Genomic DNA, 20,370 nt, shown 5'->3' on the forward strand with positions numbered 1-20,370 from the left:
ACTAGAATGAGTACTTTTGGACTACATATAGGTTACATACTGAGGTGGCTAAAAAAAAAAAAAAAAAAGCTATCCCCAACTCCCCATCAAGCTAGGGCACGTCTTTGATTCCAACACTCAGCAAGGAGGCAGATGAAAGTGGATCTTTGTCCTTTGTCGGTTGAGTAGAGAGTTCCAGGTCAGGCAAGACTGCATAAAGAGATGTCTTTCTTTCTTTCTTTCTTTCTTCTTCTTCTTCTTCTTCTTCTTCTTCTTCTTCTTCTTCTTCTTCTTCTTCTTCTTCTTCTTCTTCTTCTTCTTCTTCCTCCTCCTCCTCCTCCTCCTCCTCCTCCTCTTCTTCCCCTTCCCCTTCCTCTTCCCCTTCCTCTTCCTCTTCCTCTTCCTCTCCTCCCCCTCCCCTCTCCGTTCCTCGCTCCTCCAGACAGGGTCTTAACTGTGTAGCCCTGGCTGAATAGGAATTCACTATGTAGACCAGGCTGGCCTCAAACTCAGAGATTAGCCTGCTTCTGCCTCTTGTGTGCTGGGATAAAAGGCGTGCACCATTATACCGAATGCGGTGTATGTAGCCGTGTGTGTAGAGGTCTGCAGAGGTCCTCAAGCTGGCATTAGACGCCCAGTGCTGAGAACTGAGCTTAGGCCTTCTGCAGAAGCAGCCAGCGATTGTAACAATGAAACCATGTCCCCAACCCCTATTCCCACAGAAGTTCTTTTTATAAGTCTTTAGGAGTCAAGGCAAGATGAAGCAAGTTCGACTGTGATCTTTTTTCTTGTGTTTTGAGACAGGTCTCATGTAGCCCAGGCTGGCTCTCACTGAGGAGAGAATGACCTTGAACTTCAGATCCTCCGGTTTCCACCTCCTGAGTGCTGGGATTACAAGAAGCACCGAAAAAGAAATCAAAGAGTTGTTGGCAGGCATAATCCAGAATCTGGGGTAGATGAAGGATGTGGCCTGTAGGCAGGTCCATCAGGGAAAATGGGGGAAAAGACATGACAGATGCATGCTCTCCCGAGTGAGAGGGACTGGAAGAAGTAAGGGCAACGTCCCGGAGTCCTCTTGCTTGAGAGTTTGTGGAAGGTAGGCGTCATATGCAGCAGGTGCCGCATCTTCCCAAGGAGAGCAGAGCAGGCGACGGCAGCCTGCGCTCTCCAAGATCCGCGGTAGAGGGCGCTGTAGCCACGCCCGTCCTGCGTCTCCGGGGCGGGACGAGCTCCAGGCCGGGGGGCGGGGCCGCACGCTCACGTGACCCTCGCTCATGGCGGCGGCGGCGGCGGCGGCAGCGGCAGCGCCGGCGGCTCTCGGCGGCTGGAGCCGGATCCTGTAGCCGGGGTGTGGGCCCGCGTCAGTCCGTCCCTCCTTCGGCCCCCTCTCGTCTTCCGGAGTGTGGCTGGCGCAGCCGCGATGGCGGAGCGAGGCCTGGAGCCGTCGCCGGCCGCGGTGGCCGCGCTGCCCCCCGAGGTGCGGGCGCAGCTGGCTGAGCTGGAGCTGGAGCTGTCTGAGGGTAGGCGAGCGCGCGGCGGGCCGGGCGAGCGGGCGAGCGGGCGGCGGCCTGTGGGCGGCTGGGCTGGCGGGGCTCGCCGCTCCCCACCCGCGAAGCGCGGCTGGGCTTTCATTGTTGTCCCTGGGGGGCCCCGCAGGACCCGGGGACGGGTCAGCTGGAGACAAAGCTGCGCCCTCCGGCTGACACCTTGCCCCTCTGCTGCCTTGCTCCCGAAGGGCCGCTCGCCTGTCCCCTCGCTCCGGCTTCAGAACGAGGCGCAGGGGGACGCCGCAGCTGCACGTCTTCCTGCTTCTCTAACAATGCGAGGTGCCTCACCAGTGACAGGCGTGAGAAAGGAGCGGGGGAGCCATTGAGGGTCCGAGGGAGGTCGGAAGCGGTGGCGCTAACCCAGAGACCCCCCGATCCGCTGCCTCTAGACCGCCTCTGTCCTTGGGAGCAGCAGGCTTTTCTTGCCACCTGCATTCAGTCTAGGTTTTCCTATCTGGTCACCTTTTGGAGTCTTTGTAGAGGTGGCTACCGGGTACATGCAAATCCTGGCCGGCACCCTCTTTCTTTTGACAATGGATTGGTACAGGGAGGGTTGGGTTTGTGTAGATAATTTCAAACATGGACTAAATCTGGGCTCTGTTACAAGAGAAGTGCCTTGGATAACAATGAGGACCTCAATGCCGGCTGTGGGCATGTGGTCAGGCGAATGTGCTGTGGAGATCAGCTTCTCTGTAAAGTTCCTGTTTTTATCGCAGGCGGCCTCTGAACAAAAGCAGCATTTTCTCCGCGCTTGGTTTCCGTACACTTCGCTGATGTCTCCAGAGTTGCATATTGTTGAATTCCTTGCCAAAGACCCTCCCCAGTATTTTTCAAGTTCACTAAAAACTGTTGATTGGAAAAGAGTAAGGAATGTGATCAAGTTCCCAGGAGCGTTCTAGTTCCGACTTTTTGTTAACTTGTCACGACACTGGGCTTTTTCAAACCTTTTTGAGAATCACTTATAGTGAAAAGCCAGAAGTGCGTTTGAGTGTCACAGATCTTACTCGATTGAAGGAAATAATTAATTTTAATAACCCTTTAAGGCTTTCCCAATGTGTAGGGTGGTGATCTTTTCACCTGCATGCAATTATCAACATATTACTTTTCAATTAATCAGTGGGGAAGCGTTTAGGAAGATAGGAAACCTTTGGGTTGCTTGCCCGGTGATACCTTTGGTTACAATATTTACCAGATTTAAAAAAAAAAAAACATTTGAAGTAGTTTATTAAAATATATTTCCCTTAAGGTTTTGTTTTTTTCTTGTCATCTTCTTGTGAAAGTGTTGCCACCGAGTGTGACGAATTCCATTCAGATCTTTTAAAACAGTTCTGTATTTACTTTCAGTAACAAATCAGCTATAGCTTTCATTAGCCAGAATGGGAGGTTTCCCTGGATGTTTGCATGAGGGGGAGATTAAAAATAGGACCTGATTGCTTTCACCGGGAAAGGGAAATCCTGGGTGCTCCCCTTGGTATGGATCTGCTCCACACGATTATTGTTTACAGCTCTTGGTGTTTCTAGACATCTTTGGAAGGCTCTTTCTAGGTTCCACTACTGACTAGCTCACCCTACTCCCTGAAAAGGTGTGAAAGTCTTAGAAACTGGGAATGCCAGGGTTTAAATGTTTTGTTTTTTTTTAAGGACCAGTGAATTGGTTATTCTTCCACGCAGGATACTTTGATTGGCACACGACTTAGTTTAAATTTCTCTCTTAAGGATTTGTACTGCATTGTCCTGCATCTTATGTCTTTGCACTCTAGAAGAAAATAGCAGTTGAGGAACCTTGAGCCTGCAGTGTCAGCGTATTGGCCATCTGTCTGTCCTGCTTCAAGTACACAGATGGTTGGTTAGAGATGTAGGAAGATGCTATCCAGAGTTCAAGTTATAAAAATAAATCAGGGATCCCCAGATCTGTGGTAGTGTTTGTGACATCTGCAGCATATTTTGAACTAATCTCGTTCCCTTTTTTTTTTAATGTTTTCTTCATAATTACTGTTCTGACAGAAAAACTTTGCCTCGCCCCCTCCCCCACTCAAGCCTTTGTCCCGACTTGCTGACGTTGGTGAGTTCCTTCTTTCCGTTGCTGGTTTTTGTAGGTTCAGGCTCTACTCGGTTCTAAAGATAGGGAGAGTCTGAGCAAAGGACTGTTAGAGCATTTTCTTTGTGCGTGTGTTCTGCTGCAGGCTTTGGTCACAGATCAGCCGCTCTGCTGAGATGCAGGTCCCTGCCTCCTCTGGGTTGTTTGCCGCAGAGCACGGTGCAGAGCCCTGTGTGGTGGGTCTGCTGGTACAGGCTGCTCACCGTGGACCTCTTCTGCCCTGACAGCCTGGAACTGTCTGGGGAACCATTTAGAAAATGAACTTACACGTTAATTTCTTGATAGATGAGTTGGATAGGGTTCTTATCTTAGTCTCTGTTTATTTTCTCAGGAGCTTCACGTGCCATCTGCCACCCCACAGTGTAGTGGGGCTCATTGAGAATTGTTTCCTTTAATCTGTCCTTTAATCACCTGTGTGGTGCTTTCATGACGTCATCCGAGTGTCACTAAGCTACTTGCTGATGTTAAAGCAGATGCACTCAGTGCCCCTGGCCCTCTAGTTTAGCAGAGGGAGGACTTGGACTCAGAAAGGTTAAGTGTTCCTTCATTTACAACTGCATCTCTGGTGAGAGCCATTATCTCAAGCTGTGATGTGATTATGGGATCTGATGGCTTAAATAGCCGAGTTGTGATTGCACAATAGTTTTTTCTTCCTCTAAGGAAGTGCTCCATTCAGTGTTTATGCCACAGTTCTGCACCGTCCTGATGGTTCCCAAAGCTGTGGTCCCTGCGTGCTGATTGGCTCCTGTATGTTGCGTCTTTCTGTGCGGAGGATACAGAGGTGAGCAGGAGCCAGCTTTCAAGGAGCTCTGAGCCTGCCAGAGGACATCTCTTAAAAATGTCAACAAAACGTCACAGGAGACCATGACAGAGCCATGTTCAGGGGCTGCCTTCTAAGAAAAGAGGAAGCAGCATGCTTTGCCACTGTGAGAGCTGTAAATACCAGGTTGTGTGGTTAGTAGCAAAGGCTGTGATTTGGGTGGTCCAGGGCTCACTGTGAGGGAAGAAGGCTGTTAGGCACCGCTTGCACTGCAGGTTGGAGGGTGAGCAAGTCTTTCCGTGTCTTAGTACAGCCCAGAGAGGGCAACTGGAAAGGTATTTAAGATAAAACAACAGTTACCGGAAGGGAGCCTCCCTTTCTTGTTTGAACACTTCTCTGGGCATGAACAGCCGCTCACTCGGCTCTGTCACTACATGTTTCGTTCCCTGTCTCTCAGGCCCTGGAAGCGGCAGAGTCCACCTTGAAGGTGGAGGCATAGACAGGACCTTCTTAGGAGCTGAAGGAGAGCGGAGAAGGAGAGGGAGGTGCTGGGTAGATCATATTTTAATCTCAGAAATGGGCAGGTCAGCTTTGTTTCGGTTTACCTGCAGTGAGACCGTGGTCACTTCCTCCAGAGACCTCACTCATGAAAGTGTAGGCTAAGAATGTACCCCAGAGCTACAGTTGAAATCTGTGATGCTAAGAGTTTTCAAATCAGGAATATAGAATGCAGCTAAGCAAGCATTCTACCACTAATTTCTACTCAGTCTTCTAGACTTTTTTTTTTTTTGTGGTTTGATATTTGCCTTCACGTTTTCTAACATTTTATTGAAATACATATTATTTACAAAGTAGTTGTACCAGCTTGCAATCCCACCAGTAACGGAGGAGTGTTCCCAGTCCTGTAGACTTTTATTAAATTTTTTTAAATTACATTTTAATCTATTCACTGTGTATGTACATGTGTGTGAGAGTGTGTTTGTGTGTGTGAATAGGGGTCAGAGACAGCTTGTGGGGATCAGTTTTCCCCCTCCTACCGTATGGGCTCTGGATGTTGACTAAGGTTATCGACTGGGGCTTGCACACTGAGCCACTGGCCAGCCGTGGTTTTATATTTAAAAATGTATTTTTTTTTTTTTTTTTTTACTAGAGTGTTGGGGATTGAATCAGGGCTTACAAGCTAGGTGAGAGCTCTCCCACTGTGATGTGTCACTGTCACGTGGCTCCAGAGAGTCTATTCTGCTTTTTAATTTTTTTTCTGTGTGTTTTTTTTTTTGAGAAAGAGAGAGAGAGCACTCAAGTGAGGATGGAGTGATAGATAGAGATTGATTGATTGACTGGGCAGAGGGAATTTGGCCCAGAACTGTGGTACCAAGCTGGCTTTGAACTTGTGGATCCTACTGATCTTGCCTCTCATGTGCTGGGATAATAGGTGTATGCCACCACACCCAGCTCCACAGACATATTTTATTTATTCATGTATTTTAAGATGGGGTCTCTCTATGTAGGCCTGGCTGTCCTGGAACTTACTCTATAGACCAGGGTGGCATTCAGCTAACAGAAATCCTCTTGCCCCTGCCTCCTGAGTGCTGGAACTAAAGGCATGTGTTATCACACCTGAGTTGTTTATTTAAATAACTTAAAAGGACTTTCCTCAGTGTTTGTATCATGATCATTCAGTTCTCTATTGTTCTCCCATGCCCAATAATGGGGTAATGCCCCACTTCTTTCTTGCCTGTTGTTTTCAATTCTTAACTATCAGTTTATATTTTGTCAGTCAAATGTTTTCTAAAACTTTAAACTGCTTTTCATTTAATATAAATTTGTACAGAAGCCATTTATATTTTATTTTTTAAAAATTAATTTATTCTATTTTGTCATGGTTTTGTTTTGAATTTTGAGTCTTACTCTGTAGTCCAGGCTAGCCACAAACTCCCAGAGATCCTATTGCCTCTTCCCCCCTCGCCCCCAAGTGCTGGGACTAAAGGTGTACGCCACTATACCTGGCTCCTTCCTCTCCTCCTCATTTTCTTTCTAAAAAATATGTATGGATGTTTGTGTGCATGTGTGCATGTATGTGCACCGTGGTGGGTGGCACCCAGAGGCTGGAGAGGGTGTCAGGTACAGACAGTTGTGAGTCCTACATGGGTGCTGCAGTTTGAACCCAGGTCCTTTGGAAGAACAGCCAGTGCTATTAATCATGGAGCCATCTTTCCAGATCATATAGTTTCTTTGAGATAAACCCAAACTTCTTATTTTGAGGCAGGATCTTCCTATGTAGCCCAGGCTGGCCTGCAGTTCTCCATCCTCTTGCTTCATCCTCCCAAGTGCTGGGATTGCAAGCATGGCTGCCACATATCTACTTTTATTTTTATGCGTGTAAGTGTTCTGCCTGAATGGATGGATGTGCACCATGTACATGCAGTGCCCTCAGAGAAAAGGAGGCAGCACTGGATCCCTTTGGATTACAGACAGGTGTGAGCTGTCATGTGGGTGCTGGGAATTGAACCCATGTCTGCTTAAGAACAGCCAGAGTTGGGCTGGAGAGATGGCTCAGTGGTTAAGAGCACTGACTGCTCTTCCGAAGGTCCTGAGTTCAAACCCCAGCAACCACATGGTGGCTCACAACCATCTGTAATGAGATCTGACGCCCTCTTCTGGTGCATCTGAAGACAGCTACAGTGTACTTAGATATAATAATAAATAAATAAATATAAATTATATTATAGATATAATAATAAATAAATCTTTAAAAAAAGAACAGCCAGAGTTATGGGTAGTGACACTTGCCTTTAATCTCAGTAGAGGCAGGCAGAGGCAGGCAGGAGAATATCTGAGTTCTGAGTTTGAGACCAGCTTGGTCTCCAGAATGAGTTCTGGGAAGACCAGGGCTACACAGAGAAACACTGTTTCAAACAAAAAGTGCTTTTTAATTGCTGAGCTGTCTCTCCAGCCCTTTCTTTTTATTTATATTATGTTTTTCTTTTGTTGTTTTATTTTATTTTATTTTAGTTTTTTGAGACAGGATCTCTCACCTGCTATGGTTGGCCTGGAATTTGCTGTGTAGATCAAGCTGGCAGTCAACTCAAAGATCTGCCTGCCTCTGTCTCCTGAGTGCTGGGATTAAAGGAATGTGCCACCCTGCCTGGCTTATTTTTGTTTAATTGTGTGTGTGTGTGTTTGCATGTATATTCATATGTGACATACGTGTGGGTATCCTTGGAGGCCAGGGGAGGTCATATGTCCCCTGTAGCTGGAGTCACAGGATTGTTTGTAAGTGATGTGGGTGCTGGACATGAACTTGGTCTTTCACAGGGGCAGTAAGTGCCCTGAGCACTGAGCAGCCTCTGCTTTGTTTCTTTCTTAATATGGTTTTAGGAGTACAGTGAATTTTTGCTTGGTTCAATTTGATTTGCATGGGAAAACAGGTCTCTGTTGGTGATTTGATCTTGGCCTGAGCTGGGGTTGTATAATCATTTGAGAAACACGTGTTATCTGGTAGGCCTTGGTCCACATCCTGGCCTTATCCCTCAACTAGCTGTGTGGCCTTGGACAAACTGCCTAAACCCCTCATTTGGGGTTCTTCTATCCATACAAAACAGACAGAATTTCTCTTTAGACTTCTAAGGAGGTTGGCATAATGGCATGTAGGGAGCGTTTAATGCATATTAACTGGTTTCACCTGGCAGTGGCTGTATGCTCAGTACTGTACCCATTTCTAATAGCTTGTGCTACTGAGCAGAGTAAGGTCATGTGTGAAATGATGAGTGGAATCGATTTTTAGAGATATCTTAAAGTGGACATCACTCTGTCGTCAGTTCTGTTGACAGGGGAGATCCTTGGTCTGGCACATCTTGGTCCCTGCCGACAGTTGATTGGGGCAGAAGGATGGTTGGCTGGTTTCATGCAATCATCTGGTATTTTACCTAAGCTGGCAGGATCAGTCACATGGCTTGAACACGAGTGGCTCTGAGGCTCAGGTTTCCGTGGCTGTGCAAGGCAGTGTGGGTGCTCCAGCCCTCCAGCAGCTGAGGCTCAGCTCCCTTTGGAAGCAGTGAGCGCCTTCTTTTGGCTCCTCCTGCTCCTTCTTGGCATCTTCTCCTTTTAGATGACATGTGTCCTCCCTCTGGACAGACCTTTCCTTCATTTCCTTTCCTGTTATGAAGTGCACGTCTCTCCAAGCCCTCAGCCCCCTCATCCATCCCTTCTCCTCTGTGGGACCTGCCCTTAGTATCCCCTCATTCCTGCTCTCTCTGTCTTCTCCTCTCAGCTGCTCATACAACTTCTTGACTCTTTAGCAATTACATTTGTTCCAGTCTTTTTCCCTGGAGAAGATGGGAGAAAATACAGCAAACCCTTCCCAGAACTTTGTGGGAGTGGCTGCTGTTGTACGCATTAGGGGAGGAGAAGCGGGCTGTCTCCTTCCTTTCACCTTTGCTCACTGCTCAGTCCACTGTGTCTGCTTCTTCAAAGGACTGAAGCATTGTTTCCATGACTACTGGTTGGTCTCATTGCAGACTGGAGCACCTCTGGATTTCTCCATAGCTCTGCACATGGTCCTCTGTGGTTGTTTTTAATTTTTTAATGTCTTTTGAGGTGAAGATTAATCTTTTTGTGACTCAGTGGCATTTTTTCTTCTTAACCTTGTGGTACCCAGCTTGGTCTTGTGCTCCTTATTCCATGCTCTTCTGATGCAGCTGACTTCAGTAGCATCCTTATTTGCATGGACTTCCAGTCTCACGCATGCCCAGGGCTTAAGCTCTCTCAGCCTTCAGTTGACTCCCAGGTCTTTCTCTCTAGCACTGCACCCTCTGCTGTTCTTGTAGACACGGATTATTTAGTAAATCCAAACTCCCCTTACCCTAACTGCCCCCTCCCCCCATCTGCCTCCTCTCTTCAAAGACAGTCATTTCAGGATGCCCACTGTCTGTCTGATGGCTGATTTCCATTGTCAACGTGACTGGACCAAGAAACGTCAGTGCACTAATGAGATGGAACTTTGGGTGTATGTATCTTCAAAGGCTTTTCCAGAGAGATGAGCTGAGAAGTAGGAAGATCTGATCTCGGCATGTGTAGCACATCTCACAGGCTGCGACCTGGACTGGCTAAAGATGGAGGAAAGAGAAAACATACAGACCCAAGTCCACTGTCGTTCTATGTGCTGCCTGGTCTGCTGAGGTGAACGGGAGGTCCTGTGCTGACAGCTGCCTTCCTTGCTGTGATGGTCTATTCCCTGAAGTGTGAGACGGATAAACCCTTCTCTTCCTAAGTTGCTTCTACCTGGTATCTTGTCATAGCAGTGAGAGCAATAACATCACACCCTCAAGATTGTTCAACTGTAGCAGAACTCCCTAGGCTACACGATAGGTATATAATAAGCATTCCTTGTTCGCAGCTCAGAAGTCGGGAAGACCACAGTTGAGCCAGTGCATTCATTCTGGTGAGGGCTCCAGAGATGGTACCTTCTTGCTCCATCCTCAAATAGGAGGGAACAGGCCTTTCTGAAGCCATTCTCTAAAAATGGGCATTACTCCTGTTCACGAGTGCTCTGTTCTCATAATCTCATCACTTATTAAAAGCCTCCAACCATGACCACATTGGGAATTACATTCCAACAGATGTGGGGGTGAGGAGGACACCACCTTTCTCCCCACAGCAGCTTGTGCAGAGGATCCCTGAGTTCTGTGATTGTTGTGTCTGTCTGTCCTTCCTGATGCATTCCACTCCTCGTCCTTTCTCCTCCTCAGCCAGCCTGCTCTATCCTGTTGTGATTATTTTGAAACAGAACCAAATATGGTCCTTCCTTCCTTCCTTCCTTCCTTCCTTCCTTCCTTCCTCCCTCCCTCCCTCCTTCTCTCTCTCTCTCTCTCTCTCTCTCTCTCTCTCTCTTTCTTTCTTTCTTTCTTTCTTTCTTTCTTTCTTTTTGAGACAGGGTTTCTCTGTGTAGCCCTGACTGTCCTGGAACTCACTTTGTAGACCAGGCTGGCCTCAAACTCAGAAATCCGACTGCCTCTGCCTCCCGAGTGCTGGGATTAAAGGCGTTGATCTTTCTTTCTTAAAACACCTTTATTGGCTTCTCCCATGTGCAGGATAAGATCCCATCGTCCATGTGTGCGAGGGCTGCTCTCCGTAACCTCACTCCTGCGCCTGTGTTCTCTCTTCTCCAGCCGTGCTGGATGACTGCATACCGTCTGCTTTCTCGTTTGCAGGCCTTGGTTCACTCTGCCATTCTCCTGATGCCCTTTCTGGCTTGCCCTCTGTCTTACTTCCAGGTTAGCTTCTGCTACACTCAGTATCCTGTGAACAGCCTCCTCATCCACAGTTCTCTAGCTTGGATCTCTGTACTGGTGAGATCACTTCAGAGCGCTCAGCATGGAACAGGCCCTGAGCCCAGCACTTTGTAAACTTGCCTGACTGGTAAGCAGCTCCCATCATGATGATGGTGGAACTGAGCTAGCAAGAAGCACTTGTAAGTGGCGTGGGGCGGGAGGTAGCCCAAGCTACTTGTCGTCCTGCAGCACAACATCTTTCACTTTCTCTGGCAGGAAGTAACCTTCCTTTTTTTTTTTTTTTTAATTTTCATTTAATTTATTGCACAAGTGTTTTGCCTGTATGCATGTCTGTGCATCACATGCATGCTTGGTGCCCATGGAGGTCAAAGAGAGTTCAGATCTTCTGGGACTGGAGTTACAGATGGTTGTAAGCTACCATGTGGGTGCTGGGAATTGAACCCAGGTCCTCTTGAAGAGCAGCCAGTGCTTGTAACCACCGAGCCATCTCTGCAGCTCCTATTTTTACATATTTCTACTTATTTATTGTTTTTGAAATTTACTTTGTTGACCAGGCTGCCATCAAACTCAGAGATCTGACTGCCTCTGCTTCCCGAGTGCTGGAATTAAAGGTGGTTGGTTGGTCAGGACTACTTACTGGGGATCTATGTTGATCCACCACAGATACTCAGTTCTGTAGGATAACATGGTACATCTTGGAATGTTGATCTAATTGAAGTTTGGGGCTATATATTAATATTGTAATGAAGAGTTGAAAACCTAAGATAAAACCCTAGGGAGATGGCTCAGTAGTTTAGCACCAAACATGGGGACTGGAGTTTGCAATCTGGAGCCTGGTAAATACTGGGTGGATGTGGCAGCCTAATGCAGTCTCAGAAAGCAAAGACATTGGTCTCAGACAAGACTAGGCACATCGTCAGGAGGTTCTGGGTTTGATTGAGAGACCATGCTGACTAAAGGTGGAGGAGCCAACCCATTGAGGGTGATCCCAACATCAAGTGTGCCCACAGCACGTGCAGCTTTACACGTGGGCACCAAGCATATGCAAGCCTGTACACCTACATCCATACCCATCACACACAAACTGGGGGTGGGGGGGATCTCAGATCCTGAGGTTTAAGCTTTGTAGTGAGTGCATTTTTCTTTAGTGGCTGTGCCCTGTAGATGGGCCAGTCCCACATGGTTTCCTCAGAGCAGAGAATGTAAAGACCGTCCTCATAGGTGGTGAGGTCTCACAGGAGAGTGGTCCCCAGAGCTGGGTGGGCAGTGTTATGCTCTGGCACTTGGTAAAGTGACACCTAGGGCACAGGGCATAGTAGCCTTGTGGTTAGGACTGGATCTGGAGGGAAACAGCTCAGAGAGGCTGACTTTTCCCTCCAGTGGGGTTGGGGAAGGTGGAGTGGAAGGGGCAGTTAAGGAGGGGAGTTGTTGGAGGAGTCTAGTGGACTGCTAGGCTCTGAGGCTCCTTCAGAGAGTTGGCCTAACTTAGGGAGGAGTCTAGTTTGGGGTAGTGGGGAGACAGGCAGATGCACTGAGAGAACGAACAGATGATGTGTGTGTAGCAGGTTGTGTGGTGTGGAGTGCTTCAGGACGGCCTGGCCTCCACAGTGGGTGTGAGTGAGCTTGTTCTGGGAGAGCTGTCGAGAAAGAAAGGCTGAATACAGAGAGCTCTGGGAAGCACTGACGTTGGGAGCTGGGAAAAAAAAAAGGAACCTGGGAGAGAGTTGCCTGTGAGCAAAAGCAAAAAAGCAAGAGCACAGCAGTTGGGGATTTCCTCAGGACTCACTTGCTGAGGCAGCTTGACTAACGCCGACTCAGAAAAGGCCACCGAACTTACAGGCAGAGGCAGGAGGCCATCAGTGGTGACTTTTGCCTGAACTCTTTTTTTTTTTTTTGTAATATGTATGGAAAACCTAGAACTGGGTGAATATACTCTTCTTATTAATATGTGATATATTTCATTCATTGAAACAACTAGATTTTAGTCATTGAAAGCCTTATTGTGGGCTGGCGAGATGGCTCAGTGGTTAAGAGTGCCGACTGCTCTTCCGAAGGTCCCGAGTTCAAATCCCAGCAACCACATGGTGGCTCACAACCATCCGTAATGAAATCTGATGCCCTCTTCTGGAGTGTCTGAGGACAGCTACAGTGTACTTACATATAATAGATAAATAAATCTTTAAAAAAAAAAGGAAAATGCAGATCTATAAAAAAAAAAAAAAAAGAGAAAGCCTTATTGTATATGTGAGTCATGTTACAGGTGAAATTGACATTTTTCAGTTTGCCTGTTCTTTGTATTATTTTTGTTTTGTTTTGTTTTTTGTTATGGTTATTTATTTATTTATTTTGTTTTTTCGAGACAGGATTTCTTTGTGTAGTCCTGGCTGTCCTGGAACTCACTCCGTAGACCAGGCTTGAACTCAGAAATCCACCTGCCTCTGCCTCCCAAGTGCTGGAATTAAAGGCGTGCGCCACCCCTGCCCATTGCCTGAACTCTTTTTATGTCAGTTCTTTGTCTCCCCACTAGAAAGAATGTTGCAGGACCCTCTCCCCCATTGCCACAAGGTCAGAAAGAACCTCTGGTGTGGCAGACACTGGCACATTTCTGATGGCCAAACAGTGAGACTTGAACATGTAGGTTTGGGGAAGAGAGATGGGACTTGGAGAAGGAATATGGTTTTGCTGAGTCGGTAAGGCTGAGGTTCCCAAGCACTGCTGGGACCCAGGCCGGGCTTTTTGGAAAGGCTGCTTTTTCTGTTGGAATTAGGGAAAGAGGTAAGGACAGGAACAAAGGCAGTCATTATAAGCGGTAGATGAGGAAGTTGATAGGCCTCTCTTGATGGCCTTGTGAGTATTCTGTCAGGTAAAAACAAAGAATAAAGAGTGATTGTATGTGTTTTGGGGAAAAACTTTGTGAAGACATAAAAGGACAAAACCCCAAACAACACCAACAAGAAATAACTAAGCCCAGCAAAAAACAGTCCACCCCTTTTTAATGGCTGCACTTATGAGGCACGTACTACACAAAGGGTAGGTGAGGTAAGGCTGTGCCAGACAGGATGAGTAAGAGTAGGTGAGACAGAAGGCCTCTGCCTCAGCCCTGCAGGTCGGGTGTGGTGTGAGCCATGGAGGGGCGAGCCGTCCGAGGGGCGAGCTGTGGAGGGATGTTGGCACACCTCTGTGCACAGCTGCTCCTTCCCTACAGGCACGGGGACAGTCCTTGAGTTGTTTCTTGGGAAGTTGGGGGTGGGTACAGAGGCTCACTTGCCCATCCTTGAGAACAGCAGCAGAAACCCCAGCTTCTCTTAGCAGCTTCTTCTCCATCAGGCTCTTCTCAGTGATCTGTCTCTGATTCATTTAGCAGGAAACTTTCCTAACTATATATAGCACACCTGTTTCTCATGTGGAGGTAAAGGTAATGGTGAGGAAGAGGATGTGATGGCATCGCTGGCAGTCTGGAGAGGCTGCTAGCAGGTGTTCTCTAGAGTTAGCGCACACTGCAATGCTTACTTCTTAGAGTGCCCGTATGAGTGAGATTACTTACTTCTTAGGATCTTTCTGCAAGGAAGAAGAGTGGGAAGGACGACTTTACAGTCTTACAGCCTTGTTGAAATAAGTAACCCAACCAAGTTGTGCAGTGTGAAAATCCGAGCTTTTACTACTAGTTAAGCAGCTACTAGTCCTTAGCTCTTGTTAAGTAGCTTACAGCTGGCACTGATTTTACAAGTGGTGACTTAAGCATTTGAGGAAAACTTGGGCAGCAAGTCATGTGGCCACTCTGGCATCAACAAGCTCAGAGCCTACTTCTCATTTTCAGAGAAAACTAAGTTATAGCCAGGTGGTGGAAGTGCACACCTTTAATCCCAGCATGCAGGAGGCAGAGGCAGGTGGATTTCTGTGAATTCAAGGCCAGCCTTGAACATAGTGAGTTCCAGGATAGCTAAGGGTACACAGAGATACTGTCTCAAAAAACAACCAAAAACCCCCAAACCAGCCAATCAACCAACCAACCAAATAAACAAACAAAACTCCCTAATAAGAGCAGAGTTTGAGGGCTGGAGTGATGGCTCAATGGCTAAAGCATTGGCTGCTTTGACTCTCACCCTGCGCTGTAGCCCCAGCTACTGAGGATGCTGAGGATCATGTGTGCTCAGGAGATTGCGGCCAGATTGACAATTTAGAGTTTTTTGGTTTTTGTTTTTGTTTTGTTTTGTTTTGTTTTGTTTTTTTAAAAAAGACAGGGTTTCTGTAGCTCTGCCTGGCCTGGAATTCACTGGATAGACCAGGTTAGCCTCAGAGTCACAGAGAGCTGCCTCTGCCTCCTGGGTATTGGAGTTAAAGGTGGGTAGCACACCAGCTAAGATGTATTTGAGTGTGTGTGTACACGCGTGTGTAAGTGTGTAAAGGTAGAATGAAGATTTCATTTCCATAGTAGAGCCTTGACCATTTCCATGGACAATGGGAATGATCACTTAAAGGGAGGAGGATGACCATTCAGGAGAGAAAATGGAGAGCGTGGGAAGACCCCTCTGACAGGCGAGTTCCTGTGAATCGAAGGATGCAGCAGGTACCAGGAGGCTTGTCTTATCTGGGGTTGGAAACAGCAAGAAGAGAAGATAACTCCTCTGAAGTGCCAGGGGTGGGCACAGAAGTAAGACTCAGGTGGCTAGTGTGCTGCTTTGCTGGAGACAGGTCCTGAGATTTGAAGCTATAGAGAACCCGGGGGAGGGAGATGGGGAATGTGATTGCATTAGTCAGTCCTGGGGCCCATGGTCAGGGCAGAGACAATGAGTGTAGTTCTGTCTGAATGAGAGTACAGAGGCAGATTCACAGCTGCTTCCCTGCCATTGTGTCAGTGCTGGGGCGTGCTGGGCTGTGTTGGAGGTGGGGTGGGGGGAAGGCTAGGCAAAGACAAGCTATCTGGCTGTGGAGACCTGGTTCCTTACTGGTTGGGTCACTAGGTGGAGAGGTGGTGGGGTTAGGGCTGGAGGGGCTGCTCACTGTGAGTTACGAGTACTTGGGGAGGTGAAGTCAGGACCAACCTCGCAGACAGAAGTGTGTCTGTCACGGCACATGCCTGTGCTGTTTGTTGTCTTTGTGTGCATGTATGTGTAAAGAAGAGAAAGCGATCGTCTTATTTTAGGGCTGTTGAGGGGGAAATGAGGCATGAAAATGCTTGCAAGAACACCATTTTAAAAAGACATGGAAGTACTGCTGGAAAAAACGCCGAAGGTGGGAAGTGGAAAAGAGTGCTCTGTCAGCTTTCCTGCTCATTCACGAGTTCCCAGACGTCACTGTCTCCCAGATCTCGATTGTAGTTCTGATAGTTAATAGAATGATGATGATGAAGAAGAAGAAGAAGAAGAAGAAGCAGCAGCAGCAGCACATTCTAAAAGCTGGGTGTGATGGTGGAGGCAGAGGCAGGCGGAAAGGTAGCTGTGCAGTGAGTTTAGGCTAGCCAGGGCTGCATGGTGTACATACACACACTCGCAGACTCTTGCACACATGTTGTAGCTTGAGGAGGTGCCTTTTGATTCACTGTTAGGAACAGTGAGAAATTACCCTGCATGTATTCTTTTTTTTTCCCCCCTGAGGATTTGTGGTTATATTATTCTTTTTTTCTTAGTTGTTTTTTTTAAAAATGATTTACTATTCTTATATTCTTATTGTGTATGTGTATATATGTCCAAATGAGTTTATGTATATCATAGATACGTCCACTGAGACCAGAGAGCATTGGATCCCCTGGAACTGGAGTTTCAGGTAGCTGTGAGCTGCCTGATGTGGGTCCCTTGGGAGCTGCAAGCATCTGAACCCAGAGCCATCTCTCCGCTCTACCAATCGCTCTCCGATTGTCCGTTGTCTTTTTAGGCCGCTTCTCAGGACCCTCCCAAGTGCGCTCTACCCCCTAGCTCTCGTTTCCCTCTGCTGAGGTTGAACCCAGGGCCTGCACTGCTTAGCAAATCCTCTACCTCTTTGTCGTGTCCCAGCCCTGGACTTATCATCTCCTACCCATGCCCAACCTTGCTGTCGTTCTTACTCCATCAGAGGAAACAGTGGTTGTGTTTATTTTGTGTGTTATTCAGTCCTCATGTTACATGTGTAAATTATGCCTAAATGTTCTGACTCTGCAGCTTTTGTAACATCATTATTAAGTAAAGATTACTTTTGGAACCTGGTACTACTGTTGGGTTCATAGAAGAAGGACTATGATACTCTGCTACCAAACCCATATCGCTCAGTGCGAATAGCTCTAACTTCAAGGTCTACTAAATCTTTTCTTTGTAAATTCTATGGTTTTTGTAGCTCTTATTCAACAGATAAAATTTCTTTTTCTTTTCTTTTTCCTTTTTTTTTTTTTTTGTTTGTTTTCGAGACAGGGTTTCTCTGTATAGCTCTGGCTGTCCTGGAACTCACTTCGTAGACCAGGCTGGCCTCGAACTTAGAAATCCACCTGCCGGGCTGGTGAGATGGCTCAGCAGGTAAGAGCACCCGACTGCTCTTCCAAAGGTCCTGAGTTCAAATCCCAGCAACCACATGGTGGCTTACAACCATCCCTAATGAGATCTGACTCCCTCTTCTGGTGTGTCTGAAGACAGCTACAGTGACTTACATATAATAAATAAATCTTTAAAAAAAAAAAAAAAGAAATCCACCTGCCTCTGCCTCCCAAGTGCTGGGATTAAAGGTGTGTGCCATCATGCTGGGCCAGATAAAATTTTTTTTTTTTTTAAGCTGGAAATGATTCTGGGCACAGGCACAGTACATCAGTTGTAGCATATGGGAGGCAGAAGCTAGCAGATCTCTGAGTTTAAGGCCAGTCTCGTCTACATAGTGAGTTCTAGGCCAGCCAGGGCTAAAGAGTGGGACTGCTCAAGTAACCACTACCACTAACTCCAAACTGGGAATGGATAGAATATGAAGAACACGAATACTAAACTATAAAGTCTTTAACCTTTCAAAAATTCTTTTCTCGGGGCTGGAGAGATGGCTCAGTGGTTAAGAGTGATGGATACTCTTCCAGAGGGCCAGGGTTCAATTCCCAGCACCCACGTGACACCTCATAACTGTCTGTGACTCCAGTTCCAGGGGCTCTGATTATCCTCACACTGATATACATACAGGCAAAACACCAATGCACATGAAATAAACAAATCATTAAAAAATACTTTTCTCCCCACACTAATTTTTGGGGTTTCATAGGGAGGGTGGTCTCAAGACAGGGTTACACGTAGCTCTGGCTGTCCTGGGACTTGAACTCAATCTGTAGACCTGGCCTCAGCTCAGAGATCTGCCTGCATATGCCTCCCCAGAGCTGGGATTAAAGGGGTGAGCCACCATCTCCCAGCTCTCTTCCCTTTAAAAAAATTATATTTTGATTTAGTTTAAGCTTATGTACAAGTACAAGTGTTTAGCCTGCATGTATGTCTGTGCGCCGTATGCATGCTTGGCAGTGATGGAAGCCAGAGGTCACTGGATCCCCTAGCCCTGGAGTTAAGGATGGCTGTGAGCACCCATCATAATGTGGGTGCTGGGAAAAGCAGCAAGTGTCTTTACATGCTGAGCCGTCTCTCCAGCCTCTGGCATCAACTCTTGATCCTCCTGCTTCAGTCTCCCACACCTTGGGATTTCAAGTGTGTGCCCAGCACCCTGGCTTTCTTTCTTTAGTAAATGCTTTATTTTGTTTTACATCAGGCGGTGGACAGACTGAAGTCCTTAATGAAGTTGACAACTAACTTTGCCCAGAAGGTCTTTTTTTCCTCTCCTAAGACAGGGTTTCTCTGTGTAGCCCTGGTTGTCCTGGAACTCACTCTGTAGACCAGGCTGGCCTGGAATTCAGAGATCTGCTTGCCTCTGCCTCCTGAGTCCTGGAATCAAAGGCTTGTCCCACCACCCGCTGCATCCTCCCTCACTGATTGGAAGGTCTTTAATACGTATAAAAAAATGTTCCTCTTGGGCTGGGAATGTAGCTCATAGCCGTACCATGCATCAAGTCCTGGGTTTGGTTCTGAGCTCTATATAAAGCAAAGCAGAAGCCTATTTATCTTGTGTAAGTTGCTCTCTAATACAAATTTACATTAGAAACAACAAAAACAAAACAACAACAAAAACAAAACTAAAAAAACCCACCACAGTATAAACGGCCAGACTGGAAGAGCTAAAAGCTATCAGTGTCTTTAGTGTTTTTAGAAAGGGTCTCGGGCTGGTGAGATGGCTCAGCAGATAAGAGCACTGACTGCTCTTCCGAAGGTCATGAGTTCAAATCTCAACAACCACATGGTGGCTCACAACCACCCATAATGAGATCTGATGCTCTCTTCTGGTGTGTCTGAAGACGGCTACAGTGTACTTACATAAGGGTCTCAGCGGCTCTAGCATGGCCTGAGACTCACTAGCTGTGCTGGTCTTGAAGGTGTGACCCTCCTACCTTTGCCTCCTGCAGTCTGGGGTCAGGGCATGGGCCACTAAGCTGCCTCACCCGCTGCTCTCTGTGTGAAAGGCAGCAGTGCTGAGGTGCCACGCTCTTGCCGCTTGGATAAGATTTTCTGGAGCCTCACCCCAGGATCACTGCCGGAGAAGCTTCAGCCAGCCCAGGCAGTCCTGTGAGTCAGAGAGCAGGTGACTGCCACTGTCTCCCGAGGGACACTGCTCTTGAGTTTTACCAGCCTTCTTTCCAGCTTCTCTGAGCTAATTAGATTTTTAAGTAAGTTTTCTTCTAGGTTCTGAAGTAGCTTGTATATCCTGGCTTGTCACTGATTCACATGTTCTCTGAGGGCAGTGTGAGGGACTTGCCTATTAGCATGTGTAGCTGGTGTGCTTTTCTTCTGGAATTGAATAGATTTTACTAGATGCTTAAAGTATTATTGTGTAATATTACATATAAAAGAGCATGCGTCATGTGTATTCACAGTTTGAGAAGATCGTACACTGGACACTGCTACATGTGTAATCTAGTATTACTATTGAAACTTTAAAATATCCCTCAGGGACAATAGCCTTTTTTTTTTTTTTTTTAATTCTTCATACTCTGTACAACCATTATCCTGAAATTTGGGGGGGGGGTTGTTGAGACAGGGTCCCTCTACATAGTCCTGCCTATGTAGCCCAGGCTGGTCTCAGACTCACAGAGATGTGCCTGCCTCTGCCTCCTTAGTGCTTGGATTAGTGATGCCTGGCTTAAATATTACAGCTGTGAGTATTCTATTTTTGGTTTTTCGAGACAGGGTTTCTCTTTATAGCCCTGGCTGTCCTGGAACTCACTCTGTAGCCCAGGCTGGCGTCGAACTCAGAAATCCGCCTGCCTCTGCCTCCCGAGTGCTGGGATTAAAGGCGTGTGCCACCACTGCTCGGCCTTTTGTTTGTTTGTTTGTTTGTTTTTCGAGACAGGGTTTCTCTGGATAGCCCTGGCTGGAGTATTCTTATATATTCCTTTCGTGTTTAAAAATCTACATCTACATTGTTGCTCATGGATTTTCCAGTGTGTTGTACACAGCAGAAAATTAGAGTAAAATCTCTGTCTGGAAAACTATAAATAATTAAAAATTAGTCTAAAGGTACTTTGTGTTTTCTTTATTCCTTAAATACATTTTGAAAAAGTTTCTAGATTAAAATTTTTACTTAAGGCTTAATGCACTTTCTTGGAGACAGTAGAAAAAGTAAGGGACCGGAGAGTTTTGCATTAAGGTACAAAGAATC

At 46.8% G+C, this 20,370-nt stretch overlaps 1 protein-coding gene across 6 annotated transcripts in view; it reads left to right on the forward strand.

Annotated features, from left to right (window-relative positions):
• Positions 1–215: 215 nt before the first annotated feature.
• Dip2b (disco interacting protein 2 homolog B) overlaps positions 216–20,370 on the forward strand; it is a 181,849-nt gene continuing 161,694 nt past the window's right edge. For 5 of the 6 annotated variants that reach the window (XM_011245629.3, XM_011245630.3, XM_011245631.3 and 2 more), the window contains exon 1: positions 216–1,499. In XM_011245629.3, coding sequence (XP_011243931.1) covers positions 1,400–1,499 — 100 coding nt within the window. In that variant the 5' untranslated portion in view covers positions 216–1,399. The remainder of the gene's footprint in view (positions 1,500–20,370) is intronic. The other variant, NM_001159361.2, reaches the window with a different exon arrangement.

This window comes from Mus musculus, chromosome 15 (assembly GCF_000001635.26).
Source record: "Mus musculus strain C57BL/6J chromosome 15, GRCm38.p6 C57BL/6J".
NCBI classification, from domain to species: Eukaryota; Metazoa; Chordata; class Mammalia; order Rodentia; family Muridae; genus Mus; species Mus musculus.